Source organism: Bufo bufo, chromosome 6 (genome assembly GCF_905171765.1).
Source record: "Bufo bufo chromosome 6, aBufBuf1.1, whole genome shotgun sequence".
Lineage (NCBI taxonomy): Eukaryota > Metazoa > Chordata > Amphibia > Anura > Bufonidae > Bufo > Bufo bufo.
This window is the reverse complement of record NC_053394.1, coordinates 217257427-217274333: the sequence shown is the minus strand read 5'-3', so window position 1 is coordinate 217274333 and position 16907 is coordinate 217257427. Positions and strand designations below refer to the sequence as shown.

The 16907-nt window shown below is 45.1% G+C and overlaps 1 protein-coding gene across 4 annotated transcripts in view; it reads right to left on the bottom strand.

Moving 5' to 3' along the window:
* The window catches only part of LOC121004016 (L-threonine ammonia-lyase-like), a 181918-nt gene that overhangs the window by 90476 nt on the left and 74535 nt on the right, over positions 1 to 16907 (bottom strand). For all 4 annotated transcript variants that reach the window (XM_040436039.1, XM_040436042.1, XM_040436038.1 and 1 more), the window contains one exon: positions 6073 to 6148. In XM_040436039.1, coding sequence (XP_040291973.1) covers positions 6073 to 6148 — 76 coding nt within the window. The remainder of the gene's footprint in view (positions 1 to 6072; positions 6149 to 16907) is intronic.

The window sequence follows — 16907 nt, the reverse complement described above, 5'->3', positions numbered from 1 at the left end:
GTCCCTTCTGGTGTGGTCATCAGCCAGTGACAAGCGCAAACTACAAAGGGTAATCAGCTCGGCGGAGAGAATTACTCGACTGCCACTACCACCCCTTGACTCTATCTTCTCCAACAGACTGCGGTCCAGGGCTCTGAAAATATTCAATGACCACTCCCATCCGGGCCATCATCTCTTCAGACGTCTAAAGTCTGGCCGCAGGTATCAGGCCATCCCTGCAAGGACATCGAGGAGGCTGAACACTTTCTTCCTAACGGCCGTCAGACTGCTGAACTCATCACGCCCCATCTCCCGCCCATAATCCCTCGCCCCTGATGTGCCCATTGCATAACCCCCCCCCCTTCCACCCCCTAGTACTATGCCTGTACCTGTGCCTAACCCAATTCCGAGCACGATCGACTGTGTCGTGTTTGGCGAATAAAGCTAATTCTGATTCACTAAGTGAAAGGGCTGCCAAAAATTACAAGGAACTGGCACTACAATGCACCCTTTATTACACATAAAGGAGGGCATCATACAAACCCTTTAAAAATGATCATTGATGGCCTGCTGGTGACCCTCAAAAACATTAGTAGCAAGGGCCTGCTGATCTGACCACCTAAAAGGTTAATTGACCCGGTCAGCACAGGCTACCAAGAAAGAATGACCAATTTCTAATCGTAATGTTCCTTTAGGTTTTAGAGAACGTCACATAGCAAAGTTAGCGCAGGGAATGGTGGTCAGCACAGGCTACCAAGAAAGAATGACCAATTTCTATTTGTAATGATCCTTTGGGTTCCAGAGAACGTCACATAGCAGAGTTAGCGCAGGGAGTGGCGGTCAGCACAGGCTACCAAGAAAGAATTACCAATTTATATTCGTAATGTTCCTTTGGGTTCCAGAGAAGTCACATAGCAGAGTTAGCGCAGGGAATGGCGGTCAGCATTTGTTGCCTCTTTACATTATAGAACTGTACCACAATTAAAAGCTGCTATCTGACTATCTTGGAATTCTATTGTCTACCCCAAAGAAAGATCTAGGGAAAGTGGCACATACAATGAAAAAAAGGAATACAATTGTAATTCCTCCAGGCTCCAAATGCGAAAGGGTCTAATATCTCCTGAAAAGGCATCTGCAAAGGAGAGAGGAGAAAATGGAGTCAAGCCTGACTTTTTTTTTTAAAAAACATTGAAATATTTACCCCTGTGCCACTATATAAAAACCAGAATCTTGTAAAAAAAAAAACACATGCGTGAAAGATTCACCACTGAAGGAAACCAAATTATGTTTCCTTCCAAGTCTGAAACATAGAAAATAATATACCATGTCAGCTGACCCCCAAAAAAATTGTAGGAGAGGGCTTGCAGATGAGCTGACCCTCCCTGAAGAGGGACATGAGGATATCTTATGCACTGATCCCAAAACTCTTAAGCCTCCAAAGTCAGAAGAAAATGATGGGGGGTGGGGTGGGGGTGGGGGTGGCAATTAGTGTTTCACTTGGTGGATGATGGGGATGAAACACAGTTGTCAATAAGTGGGGTCTTGTTAGGTCAACACAAGTCAGGAGGATGACTAGAGTGAGGAACTGGATTTGGAGATGGGGGACGATGACATCACTGACCCAACCTGGGAAAGTGGAAAGCCAAGCGAGGACAGCAGGACAGAGGGGGAGGGATCCACAGCACTGCAACAGGCTGGAAGAGGCTGTGTGGTGGCAAAAGGGAGAAGGCGGGCCACAATAAACAGGCCCGCAACTGTTCCCCCTTGTGCAAATCTCCCTTGACAAGGAGTAGGTGTTCCGCAGTCTGGGGCTTTATTAAGGAAAGTAGGGACGATAAAAGAATTGTAATTTGCTAACTGTAACTGTGCTATACCTAAATAAGAACTCAATATTTCATAAATAACAATAACCATAACATATTTTACATCCTATTAATAAACTAACGAAAAACATAACAATAAACACTCAAACATGGGAACATAATGGGGGAAGACTGTACACTGGCCGCTAAATGAGTAGGGGTGGGAACAGTAGCAACCTCAACCCCACCAGCATGATCCGCCACATGGCATCACAGCACCCTAATCGGTGGGCCGAACCCCTGGGTCCACAATCAGTGTCTGTGGGTCACACCACTGCCTCCTCTTCCTCACCTGTGTTACGTGCTGGCCAATCATCTGTCCTAGACAGGCCTGGATGACTCCCGCCCTGCAGCTGGGCCTTCGCAAGCACATCTGCTAGCACACCCATTTCTGTGTCCAAGCACAGCGTACAGATGTCCTCAGGCCTTTGATCGTGAGCGCCAATACCCCGCCACCAACCCACAGGCTATAGCACTAAATGCGCACCTTTCAAAATCTTTAGGCATGGAAATGTTACCATCTAGGCCTGTGGAAGCTTTCCTCAGTCTCATGGCGGCGGCCGTCCTTCTTTACTCAGTCCCCAGCCGCTGCTATTTTTCACTGTGCGTCATCCCCGCATTACACCAGCAATTGTGTGTGTGTCCCGTAACATCACCCGTGCCCTGATAAACGCAGTTATTGGGAAGGTCCACTTAACGACGGACACATGGACAAGTGCTTTTGGCCAGGGACGCTACATTTCCGTTACGGCACACTGGGTGAACCTTGTGTAGGCCGTTAGCTAGTCGGACCCTGGGATGGCACAGGTACCACTGATGCCAAGGATTGAAAGGGCACTACTGCCATCAGGATTTCTGACACCACCTACATTAGTGGCAGCAATCCCCCCTTCTTCTCCTCCGCCTCCACCTCATCCTCCACTGCAAACTCTGAATTCTCATGGTGAAGCAGCAACAGGCCTTGCTGAAATTAATATGCTTGGGTGACAAAAAGCACACCGCTGCAGAGCTGGGGCAGGGTATAAGGGACCAGGTTGGCTGTGACTGATAATGGCCATAAGTTGTTGGCAGCTTTGTAGCTCGGCAAGCTCACACACATGGCAATAATACAGCATATATGTACCATGCACAACAAACTTATCCCAAACTTATACACTAATATAACTAAAAACCTAAGAAACAAGAGTGGAGTTAAACCAATGGCATGAACTTTTTAAGAACTTATAAATAACCAAATAACCATAACATATTTTACAACCATAAACCATAATAACTATTATAATACCAACTATAATACAAACAAAAAACTATAATAATAACAGAACAGAATGTCATTGCAGAAATATTTACAGCTGACAACGCTGGTGGCAGAGTACATAGTTCCTTGGCCAACCCAGGAGGGGAGATGAGGGGGACACACCGCAGTTCCAACAGAGGCAGGAAAACACTCCTGCCTGGGACAGTTTCATGACACCCCACCAGCACCCTCACCCTGATGCGCGGCCTAGTGTCATAAGGAGGGAAACATTGTGGAAGATTGTGAAGGAGTACATAGTAGACTGTGTCAGTGTCCTCGGTGATCCCTCTGTGCCTTACAACTATTGGGTGTCCAAGCTGGACACGTGGCACAAACTTGCGCTCTATGCCTCAGAGGTGCTGGCCTGCCCTGCTGCCAGCGTTTTGTCAGAGCGGGTATATAGTGTTGCTCGAGGCATAATAACTGATAAGCGCATCCGTCTGTCAACTGAAAATGCTGACAGGTCGACTCTTAAATAAATGAACAAGGCCTGGATTGCCCCTGACTTCTCTACTCCACCAGAGGAAAGCAGGTGAACAACAAGGCACTTTAAATGTGCTGTTTGTAAAGTACTGAATACACTGTATTCACATGCACCTCTGCCACCACCAAAAAGGTTATATGGTTCAATCTTCCTTTTCTCGTCCTTCTCCTCCTCCTCCATCATATCAACATGCTTTTTAGGCTGTCCTCGCTCATAATGTTTTATAGGGTCAGCGAAACCCTTGCACAGGTGCCAGGGGCGTCACTCAGAACCATCTCTGTGGACACCCTTACTCTTGAAAAAGTCTATGGTGCACTAATATGCCTTACAGTTTTCCTGCCATTCATCAGCGTTGGGTACGCCATGAATGGCACAAGCAGCACATTGACTGTAGGCAGGCCACTATAGCTAAATAATAAGGAACATGGAAGATATACTATATTGGACTGTAGTATTCAGGGTAAATGATCATGTGGGCACTTTGCGATAAAAAGTGTGTTTGTGGTTGCAGTTTGGGCAATCAGTCTCTAAAAGGTTCGCCATCGCCTTCACTGTTATAGAGGGTTAGCGCACCTGGAGGCCCTCATCTACATTATTTTACTCTGTTTCATTGAGCTCAGGGCCACAGCCTCTGCGTGAACCATCAGCATTACGGCCACTTCCACGTCCCATACTGGCCGCCTTCTTAATATGAAATGTTATATATGCTTAAAAGTATCTAACACCTACAGTATTGTAGGATATGTAAGTGTATGCGCCAATCAATTAAAACAGGTATTTTGGATGCGCACACTTTACACAGGGGAAGGAGCTCTGATAATGTCACAGACTACCATACACCGTCTGCGGATGAAGTACAGTATATGTTAGTAATATGTATGAAATGCACACACAGTAGATGTGGCACAAATATTTTACTTCTCACAAAAATACACTGTTTTCACATGTGGTACTGTATTTGAAACAGAGCCACGCGCTATGGACACTAGATTTTGAACAGAAATAATTATCTGCTGAATTACTGTATATATGGCTGCAACCTAAATGCAGACACAGATGTGACCAAAACTAGTGAAATTTGTCCCAAAAGAAATAATTCTCTGTTGAATTACTGTATATATGGTTGTAGTCTAAATTCACGCACAGTTGTGACAGAAACTAGGGATATTTGTCCCAAAAAAAAGAATTCTCTGCTGAATTACTGTATATATGGTTGCTGCCAAAATTCACGCACAGATGTGACCAAAACTAGTGAAATTTGTCCCAAATAGAAATAAATCTACGCAGAATTATTGTATATATGGTTGCGGCCTAAAATCACACACAGATGAAACCCACACTAGGGATTTTTTTCCCAAATAGAAAGAATTCTCTGCTGAATTACTGTATATATGGTTGCGGCCTAAATGCAGACACAGATGTGACCCAAACTAGTAATATTGGTCCCAAATAGAAATGATTCTAGGCTGGAATACTGTATATAACGTTTGTGGATTGAGCGCGCACACAGATGTGGCACAAATTAGGTTAATTTCCCCAGAAAAATAAATTTCTATGATGGAGTGGTGTATATCTCACTAGCAGGCACACTTTCTGATGGTGTACTGTAGATCTCACTGATATGTAACATTTCTTTCTTTTGAAAGCTTTTGGTACTGAACACAGCGATTTTCCAGCCCTGCACTATCTGTCCCTTCCTGTAGACACCAGTCCCTAATACTGCGGAATTTAACCCTTGTTAAATCGTTGTAATTTCAGCAAACCGCTATATGTCCCTGCTTACTGTCGGCTCTCCCTGACGCTGAATGATCCGAGCGCGGGATGTCGGCTCCTATATAAACTAGTACCACGTGTTCTGGCCAGCCAACCAGTGTAAGGCTTATAGCTAACATGGCTATGACATTACACTGGAGGGAATTACTTACCTGAACGCTGATTGGATGCTTCAGGAGGTGCCAAACGTGCGGGGCGGAGACTCGAGCAATGCGACGAGCAGACGTGGTATTCGGCCGAGTACTGCCACGAGCCGAGCATAGCGATGCTCGAGCCGAACCGGTACTCGGCTGAGCATGCTCGCTCATCACTAGAAGTAACTCATCCTGCTCTGTGATTAGGACAGGTTTTGTGTGTACTAATAGGACGGCGGCAATTTTATTTCTCCTAATGTTTGCTCCCTAGAAAAAACAAGCCAATATAACTAATGAAATATAATGGGAAAATATTTACAATAAAGTAATATTTAAGTATTTTAATTTTCTTAATTTCTGGAGAACCCCTTTAAATAAGTGAAGCATACTAAAAATGTATCAGACTGAGGAATACATATTGACTTAAAAAAAGTATGTGCATTTTGCTGCTTATCAGAATCTCTACAAAAATGTCTGTGTAATAAATGAACAATCTGCAATCATTTTCCATAGAGTTGAAGTATAAAAAACAGTGGTACTCACCTCACTGATATAACCTGATCTATAAGCTTCTTGGTCAGCTTTAATGTGTTTGCACCAAACGAAGGTCCACCCAGCTCTAAAATGTACAAACCGAAAAATAGAATTTCTCTACTCAAATAGAAAATAATGACAAATGCATAATTACTTTACTTTTCATTCATTGATAGCATCTTTAAATGGGTTACATGGATTTGGTTCCCTTGGTCACAAAAGTGCTTTGATCACAATATAAAACTTTATACATATAATAATTCATTGGCTTCAGTGATAATGCTACATACATAGTGTTGAAGGGCATCTGTCGGCAGATTTGTACCTATGAAGCTGGCTGGCCTGTTACATGTGCGCTTGGCAGCTGAAGGCATCTGTGTTGGTCCCATGTACATGTGTGCCCACATTGCTGAGAAAAATGGTAAAGTTTAAATATATGCAAATGAGCTTCTAGGATCATCAGAGAAGCTGCTACCTAGAGGCTCAGCTCTCTCTGCAACTGCTTCGCGCTCTGCACTCTGATAGGGCCAGGCATTGTGGATGTCATTGCGCCTTACCCTGACTTCACCTAAAGTCTTGCACTGCTCTGTGTGCTTCAGTATCCAGCACAGGCGCAGTACAGGAAAGTGGCTTGCCGGTAGTTCTCTTCTGTACTTGAGCCTCTTTCCTGTATAAGTGAGTAAAATAAATAGTATCTGGCTGCAGCTGCACCAGATACAAAAGCACACAGCACAGCGCAAGACTTTAGGTGAAGTCAGGACCAGCCGTGATCAGTCTATGTGCAGAGCGCACAGCAGTTGCAGAGAGAGCAGAGCCTCTAGGTGTAACAGCAACTCCCCCGTTGCTCCATGAGGCTCATTTGCATATATTGAAACTTTCTTCTTCTTAGCAATGCGGGCACATATGAACATGGGAACAACACAGATGTCTTCAGCTGTTAAGCGCACATGCAACAGGTCAGCCAGTTTTATAGGTACAAGTCTGCTGACAGAGGCCCTTTAAATGTAATGGACCCAAATAGATTTTTACAGAATCAGTTTTTAAACCCCTAATCCTCAAGATCCCTGGTATTCACACTGTCACACTATGTAGATTACAATGCTTTAGCACTTTTCGTATTGCACTGCATAACATAAATGGACCTCTGATCCATGTCATGTCCCAAGATGTCTTTACTTTAAGAATGTATTTCATAGTGTTTGTAGCTATTGCCGTCATTTTCATTAATATATGAAAAATAAAAAATTACAGCTACAATGCACTTAGGACATCACTGAACTGAACAGGAAACATGTAATGGAAGAACCATAATTGCTGTTTTGATTCTACTTGGCATAGCTATAATATTCCAACAAGTATTTCTTTTTAATAAGAAACAGACGAACAGACGAGTGACTTAAAAAGGGCTTTTTATCTGAAACTATTTCCTACTTTGCATTGTACATTTTATAAACTCAACATGCTCACATTCCTCTATGTTAATGAGTCTAAAGACATTTATTTTTAAGTTGAGTAGATTACATATGATGGCCAGACATGGAAAGCATTGAACATCTGAAAGTAAATTTCTGGTTTCAACTCCATTTAAAGAGAAATACATAAAAGGCAACTGTCTAATGCAGTGGTTACCAACCTGTGGCTCTCCAGCTTTTACAAAACTACAACTGCCAGCATGCCTGACTGTCTGTAGAAGATAAGAGTGTTCATATAGAGATATTTTTATCCTTCAACATTAGTTTGCCATCATTTGCAGATCATTAGGGCTGAGAATCTTGTTCCTGCTACAGTACTTATCTCCACAAACCTGCGCTACCAGATATGAATGGACTGACTGCAAATCTGAGATTTTTTTTATGTTGTACATGCTTCATCTCCTATTTTTTGCAGTGGGGTAGAGGGTTGGGTCCCAAATATGTTATTTTTTATGTTTTCTTATATACAAAATAGCTCTCCACCAGATGGCTATTCTGGTAATCAACAGTGGGGTAATCAACAACACCACGCACAACCTTCTGTAGACAGCACTGTTTTGGAGTTATTCATTCTCGCAAGTACAAAGTTAGGTTATTTGAGGAGGCTGCGGTGCTCCAGTGAAGCATGCGGCCTTCTTGCAGCTTTCCCTAGACCAGTAAAATCGCTTTGACGGTAAAGTCACCTAGGCGCAGCTCAGTCCTATTCAAGTGAATGGGGCTGAGCTGCGATACTAAGCACAGCCGCTATACAATATAGGGTGCTGTGCTTGGTAAGCTCTGAGAAGGCTGCGGATCACTGATCAGATACTAATGACCTATCCTGAAAACCCCTTTAACAATACAGACCGTCTCATGAGTGTGGTCCACTTGCTTGAAAACTGCTCTTGTGAGAGCTGAAACATTGCAATGAGTAAATAAATCAACCATTTACACTGTGTGCTTCCTCCATCACTTTCTGTGGTTCAACATTTTTGGACTTCAGATCAGGTCTGTGAGGATCGTGCACCAGTTAATTGCTGTTTTACAACGTTGGACTGCAGTTTTGTTTGCTTAAGGCCTCATGCACACGACCGTATTTTTTTGCGGTCCGCAAAAACGGGTTCCGTTTTTCCATGATCCGTGACTGTTTTTTCGTCCGTGGGTCTTACTTGAAGGTCATGTCACTTACCAGTAGGAGGAGCTCCCGGCCGGACGCAGACATCGCAGCTCGCAGGTAAGTATAATGGTTCTACAAATTGCTAAATAACCATGGCAACCGGGACTGCAGTAGCGTCCTGGTTGCCATGGTTACCGATCGGAGCCCCAGCGATTAAACTGGGACTCCGATCAGTACACGCCGCTGCCACCAATGATAGGGGGGATACTTTAATTAGGAGGGGGAGGGAGGGGAGAAGGCCCACTGGCCACCAACGAGTTAACTACAGGGGAGGGAGGGGGGCCCACTGGCCACCAACGAGTTAACTACAGGGGAGGGAGGGGGGGGGCCCACTGGCCACCAACGAGTTAACTACAGGGGAGGGAGGGGGGCCGGCCGCACTGGCCACCAACAAGTTAACTACAGGGGAGGGAGGGGGGCCCACTGTCCACCAATGAGTTAACTACAGGGGAGGGAGGGGGGCCCACTGGCCACCAATAAGTTAACTACAGGGGAGGGAGGGGGGGGCGGCCGCACTGGCCACCAATGTGTTAACTACAGGGGTGGGGGAACTGCCCCCTGCTGCCTGGCAGCACCTGCCAGGCAGCAGGGGGCAGTCATGTACACAGTTCTTTTAGTATATTCTAACCTGAAGCGTCCCCATCACCATGGGAACGCCTCTGTGTTAGAATATACTGTCGGTTCTGAGTTTTCACGAAGTGAAAACTCAACTATGAAAAAGCTTTTATGCAGACGGATCTTCGGATCCGTCTGTATAAAAACTAACCTACGGCCATGGATCACGGACACGGATGCCAATCTTGTGTGCATCCGTGTTCTTTCACGGACCCATTGACTTGAAAGGGTCCGTGAACCGTTGTCCGTCAAAAAAATAGGACAGGTCATATTTTTTTGACGGACAGGATACACGGATCACAGTCTCGGCTGCAAAACGGTGCATTTTCCGATTTTTCCACAGACCCATTGAAAGTCAATGGGTCCGCGAAAAAAAACGGAAAACGGCACAACGGCCACGGATGCACACAACGGTCGTGTGCATGAGGCCTAATAGTAACATTGATATCTTGTGATCTGATCATCTAATGTAGTTAGTCTTAAGAGCATGATATTTTTTGGTAAAAGTTTTCCACATATAACATAATTAATTTATAACAAACAGTATGTAGCATAAATAGTTCTGGGAAAATTGCTTGCAAACATTTTCATATGCATTGTATACACTGCTCAATGCATATCTAGTCAAGTGCAGACAAAAAGCAAACATATGCAACTGATCTCAGATACAATATAGAAACATATGTGGGTCTTTCTTGCCTGAAAAAATATCTTTCATGGTCTTTTATTCCACCAGGAAAACATGTCAAAAAAGTTTTACCTTTTGAGTTTGTTGTACACAGTAATAAATATATAAAGATATCACAAAATGTCCAATGTATATGGACCTTGTTGGCTTATATATTAATTCAGGATTGTCCTCAGAGGAAATCTCACTAGTTAGTCATATGCCAATATTACTTACAAAATTATGAAATAAATATTAATGAGTTAGTCTTATTTCAGGGGCAATCACCCCGAAACAGGTGTCTGCAGATGAGGTACTGGCTTATTTAATATCCAAGTCATGTCTCAAGGCCTATTTGAAGGGTTGAACATTGACTTATAGGGTAGCTGCCTTACATCTGGTGGCATCAGATGCAGAACTTGCTAAGACCTCATTTGAATCCCTTCTTCCCAGAATTCCAGAGGAGCATGTATGGCCTACTGCAGGGATGGCCAACCTGCGGCTCTCCAGCTGTTACCAGTATGAGGGGCCTCCATCCTACTGACATCAAGCCCTCCATGCCAGATGCTGATGTTAGATCTCATGCCCTATTAACCACTGACATTAGGGAACCAAATCAGGACACAGCAAACTGTTTCCTATATTGTGCTAATTTTTACCATTGCACTTTGGTTCTTGTTTTTGTGGAGGACTGTTTACATTTTTATGATTTTTCATGATTAAGAGGGTTTAACATGAGATCCTGTGCTTGACTACCCTTTTTGGAGTTCTTACTCCACCCAACATAGGGAGATATATAAGGGCTCAATAGGGTGAGTATACCGTTTCAAAATCCCCCCTCCCTGATGTTGGGACCAATATGCACCTTAAATCTTTACCAGTGGAAATGTGGGCCTATGTTGATTTTAATGATTGGGAGTGAATTGATTGCTATCTGATCTATTGTATTTTTTAATATATCAATTTAAAGTTGATAGAATTATTGCATCAGAATTTGAAACCATCAGATGATTCTCCATTGACTTAATTCAATCCTGATGATGTCCTCATAATGTAATAAAACTTATTTAAACCCTTGCTAGTTAAAATGGTATCCATGTCACTGTAGGCACTAGTGGGATCCTGAACTCACCACAACCCTTCTGTCTACCTATTTGCACGATTCGTCGTGACGGCCTACAACTGGTCGACAATCCCTCCTTATCTAAGTGCTGGGGCCTACAGGAAGGTTACTGTGGAGGGAAAAATATTAAACGAGTGACAGATCGGCTTAACAATCAAACCGGGTCAGAACAAAAGAGACAAAAGCCAAACCAAATCAGGTGACACAAATCAGAAACTAAGCTGCACCAAAGTCAATACCTGGAAAAACAGAAAGGATAAAGTCAGAGATCAATAACCAGACACGATACAAAGCCAGGAGTCAATACCAGGATGTCACATCAGGTTACAAATTGTCAGGAAAAGGGTCAGCATCTAGGTCCACGGCATAGGTCAGGAATCCAAGAATATATATTCAATAATCTAGGGCTAATGCAGCGATCTAGGGAATAAAATCAATCACAGGCAACTGTGGTGAGTTGTTGCCTATGTTAAATAGGCTACACTGCCGGTCACATGACGCGTCCAGTGTCACTTGACTACTAATGTCAGCATGACAGACATTTCAACGTTATTACCGATTGGCCTTTGCTCCTGCCTTCGGAGGCCCAGCCTAGTAGCCATATCAACAGGACTCTGGAACCCTGACTAGGGAGAAGCACACTCGCCAGCCTCGGGGCCTTGGTTTCAATCTGATAAAAAGTAAATAATTGTAACATGATAACAAAGATCACTGGATATAGCTTAAAATCTTAAAACAAAATTCCTATATTTGTCAACCTGTCCCTGAAGGTTCATTGGAATAGAAATCTTCTCCTACACATAAGCAGACACTAATATACAGTAAATGGCCACCTCTGATATATGGTAGCATTTAAGCTTCAGTATCATACTGTATGTTTATTGTTATCTGGTGTGGTCTTGCTGCAGGTTGTTTGACATGTCAAAGTATATAAAAATAAACAACAAACAATTGGAAAATGCGCTGTCAGCTTTCCATGCAAATAGGGGTTCTCAGGGATTTGCATATTAAGTCTATGTGAATGATCAATATCAAATAAGTGGGGGTCTGACACCCTTGCACTCCTGCCTTTTCGATATTCAGGAGATAATGTTATGGACTATTAATACATAAATGGATACTTGCTTGTTGAGGACTATGTTTAGCTAAGATTGCGGCCAGGCATTCAGCCAACACCTATAAACTAGAATCTTATTTTGTGTTTTATCATGTGTTTCTTTGTGGTTTCCGTTCAGCTCAAGCAAGCAGTTACAAAGAGGTTTCCGTTCAGCTCAAGCAAGCAGTTACAAAGAGGTTTCCGTTCAGCACAAGCAAGCAGTTACAAAGAATAAGAAGTAACGGTATCTCCCACGAGCAAGGGGGGAGGGTGGAGGAATTTCTTCTTCTGGCCGTCAAGGTTACAGAAAAGCATATAGAGTGTTCGTAGCCAATAGAAAAGATATACTTTATCTTTCACCCCCCCTCCCTGTCGTAAAACCTATGTATTGTGTGTTGTTTTCGGAAAATAAAGCAGAGATCCTGTTTAACTCCTTGCTGTGAGTTGTCTCAGTCTGATCTCTCCGTGCACGTACATTAATTAATTAATTTGGAGCAGTACATCAACCGAACTGGCAGCTTGGCCAGAACCAAATCAATTTTGGTGCCCAAACGTGGGGCTCGAGGATTGGACCCTCTGTTCCCGTACCCCCGGAGACCAGACGAGGAGAGGCGCACTAACGGACACCGGGATCGCAACCCGTGATATGAGGTAAGAAAATTGAGTCATCTTGCCTATAAAGTGTCCCCTGGTGTAGCCTGTTGGTGTTCGTCTGAGGGAGGGGTGCGGAAGCAGTCTGGGACGTCCTCGAGGGCATGAAAGTAAGAACCCCATATGTTTTTTTAAAGTCTTGATGTACTGTGTTGTGCCTATAAGTTGTGAAGACCCTGTTGACAAGTATCACTGACTGAGACACGGAGTTCTCCTGTGTGCCTGTATCGGAGTTCAGCCCGGCGTCTGACTCAAATCTCCATAAAGGGGACGATCACAGATGGGTGGAGAGCGGTTCGGGGTAGCCCAGAGTGTGCTGCGGGGACTCAAAGGTCTTCACGTCCAGTGATTACTTTATACAGAGGTCTTTAGGCGGCTCCAGTAGGTGCGATAGACGATTACACAGTACGCAAGGGTTCTTCCTTGATGTATTGTGGTTTATTGTTTTTAATGTGCGACCCTTTGTAACGGAAACACAGACTGATAGAAACCCAAAGGTCTCCTAAAGTGCCTGTGTCAATCGGTCACCCTGGTGTTGTGACCGAGAGGCGACAGAAGGGAGGAGACCGGCCAGTGTCTACCCAGAGTGTGTGGGACATTAGGCTCAATGTGTTATATCGGGTTTCTGTGTTGTCCAGAACAAGGTGAAGGATCCAGAAGATGGGAAATGAGGAAAGTGTCCCGAAGGGTTACTGTTCTCCTGAACAGTACGTGGCGGACAGGAGAGGCAAACGTTTCATAAAAGGATTAACTAAGTTGGAGAAGAGTTATAGTGTCTGTAAAGGAGGCATCCTTTGTAGTGCCACCTGGCAAGTGTTGTTAATCGAGAAGAGGGGGAAGTTAGAAGATGATAAATTGACAGACATGGTCCGTGTGTGGTTGGACTGTAGTAAAGAATTTGAACAGACGGGGGGGAGAACAAAATTTTGATGAGAAAAGACAGAGATATTTCTGTAAGCCTGGTGTTGCATTGATACATGACTTGCCACCACCTTATAATGGCGCCGGGAAGAAAGCAGGTGGGTGGACCTGCAAAACATGTGGTCAACAGAATCCCTCCTCCCGAAATACGTGCCTTGCCTGTGGGGCTCCCCACCCACAAAACCACACCTTGGTAACTACTCTCGGCACGTCCCATCACTTCCCGTGTTAGCTACAGCGCCATCTTGTCCCCAGGCAACGCCCATGAACGGACCTTTAATATCATTCGGTCCGGACCCCCCCGTCACTCCTATGTCACCCTTGCCCCTTCCTACTACCTTGTACCCCATGGTTAACCCGGACGGTACATTCATGCTACCACACTCACCTGCCACCCTTACTCCTATAATAGTAGGGGGGCAACCTGATGAAGCAGAACAGGGGGATGCAGACGGTGCTGCAGAATCCACAATGGGCATACAAAATGCACCGGGTAATATGCAGACTCCTCCGCGCGGTACCCCGACAGACTACGGTGATCCGCCAACTTTATCCCTGGCACCACAGTGGACTGTGCCCATGGTCGTGCGCCCATCACGACGTTCACAAGATCAAATACTGCAGGGTCAGATTACAGAGTTACAAAAGAACTTACAGAAAATTGAGCAGGGAAACCTTGAGACACTGAAAGAAGCCCTAGCACTTAACCGGCCACAGGGACCACCAAAATATGTGTCTTTCACCCCACAACAGTTATTCACCATAGTGAATTTACTGCCTGACCCTGAGACCCATCCCATGCCCTTTTTCAGGAAACTGTCCCAAGTGCATCAAACCTATGGGTGCACATGGTCGGACCTGCAAAGTATAGTGGAAAACAAGACAGGTGAATACTCCACACTGGTAATGGATCAAATCCACATCCCTGAACTTAAAGGTGCCAACTTTGACCCCCGGGATCATGAGTCTGGAGAATTCTTTATAGAACAACTGCAGAAATGGGCGAAAGCAAGATTAGCAGACCAATCCACCACATTACAGGATATGACACAGGAAAAAGTTGAAACTGTCGAGAAATTTGCTCAGAGGATTAAACAAAGTTACAAAGACATGGGTTTTAGTCAGAATGAGCCTGTTCATCTCAGACTCTTGACCCGCTCGTTTGTCGATGGTCTACGACCAGAGATAAACAAAGCCCTTGTGACCTGTCGCCCCGAGTGGAAATCCTTGACACTAGATATGTTGGAGCAGATTGCAAAGGGTCTAGAGAGTAACACAAAGAAAACCCGTGCTGCTGTGATAGCCGTAATGTCAGGAGAAGATGGTGGAGAACACCCACCCCCTTATGTCTGTTATGGGTGCGGCAAGCCCGGTCACATAAAACGACACTGCCGTAGCAAACATCTGTGGCCAACCAATCAACGGCGACAGGGGGACACTCAGCCCCCTTCATCGCAATAGGACGCTGGCAAACCAGTGCAGGGAGGGGACATTCCATGTATGACAGTCTCTACCCCTCCTACCGGTCCCACCCCTCGAGTGACTCTCGAGGTTGCAGGGAAGGAACTTTCATTTCTTGTGGACACTGGTGCAGTCCGCAGTGTATTATGTGAGACTGCCGTACCTCATTCTTGGCTCACTGACATTCAATTACCTTGTTCTGGACTAGAGGGGGTTGTGCAACATAACTCCGTGACCAAGCCACTCACAGTCACTTCTCCTAGATTCTCCCGGACTAAAATCCCCCAACTCCACCTCCCTGCAGGAGTCATGTCACAGTTTGTTGTCAGCCAAACATGCCCCTTCAATCTGTTAGGCTCTGATTTTCTTCAGAAAATCCAGGCTAACATACAGTTCAAAGAGGATGGAACAGTCACCCTCGGTACAGCCCTACACCCGGAGGATACTTGCCTCCTTATGGCATTAACCACACTTCAGGACGCTGACTCATATGAACAAGGGGATTCGCTGCAAACCATTTTGCACCTCATCCCCGATACTCTCTGGACCAAAGGACCCCATGATATCGGACGCCTCAATGTCCCACCGGTCACTGTGACCCTGAAGGATCCCAAGGTTCTGCCATACAAAGCGCAATATCCGCTTTCTATCTCACAACAGGATGCTATTACCCTCCAGGTGCAGGCCCTCCTGCAGAATGGGGCAATCAAGATCACTACTTCTCCCTGTAACTCACCCCTTTACCCAGTACGGAAGAAAAGGGAGAAAGGACAGCCTCCAACGTACCGCATGGTGCAGGACCTCCGAGCTGTCAATGAGGCTACTGTTCTTGAGACACCTATTGTCCCCAATACGCACACACTCCTTGCTGGCATTCCACCCACTGCCACTACTTTCACTGTCATTGATCTGGCCAATGCATTCTTTTCTGTTCCCTTACATGAGAAATGTCAGTTTCTTTTTGCTTTCACACATGCAGGCAAACAGTACACCTGGACTGTTATGCCTCAAGGGGCTCAAAACAGCCCTTCCTGCTTCAGCAAGGCTATGTCCTCTGTTCTGCAACCCTGGCAAGCAGATCACCCGGATGTGGAACTCCTCCAGTATGTGGATGACCTTCTCCTCTGTGCGGTCTCTCCCCAAATCTGCATGACAAAATCTGTCTAACTTCTCCAGTTTTTAGCCTCTGCTGGATGTCGAGTCTCACAAGCCAAACTACAACTGTGTCTCCCCAAAGTTGTCTTCCTAGGTCATTGCATCTCTCAAGGTCACAAGCACCTAACTGAGGCGAGGAAGAAGGCTATCTCTGACATCCAACTCCCGGACACTCCTCATCAGCTGCAAACCTTTCTGGGACTCATCTCCTACTGCAGGCCTTGGATATCTGATGCTTCTGTCCTCATGCAGCCCTTATATGACTGTATACCTCGCAATGCTGCTACTCCTTTCCAGATGACAATGGAGGCCGGAGAAGCTTTTCAGTCATTGAAGGCCGCCATTGCATCTGCCCCTGCTCTTGGCATCCCCAACTACAACCTTCCTTTCCGGCTGTATGTCATGGAACGCCAAGGTCACGCCACTGGAGTCCTCACTCAAACTCATGGTGGCCGCAATCGACCCTTGGGTTACTATTCTAAGCGTCTTGACCCGGTAGCCAGAGCAGCCCCTTCCTGTGTCAGAGC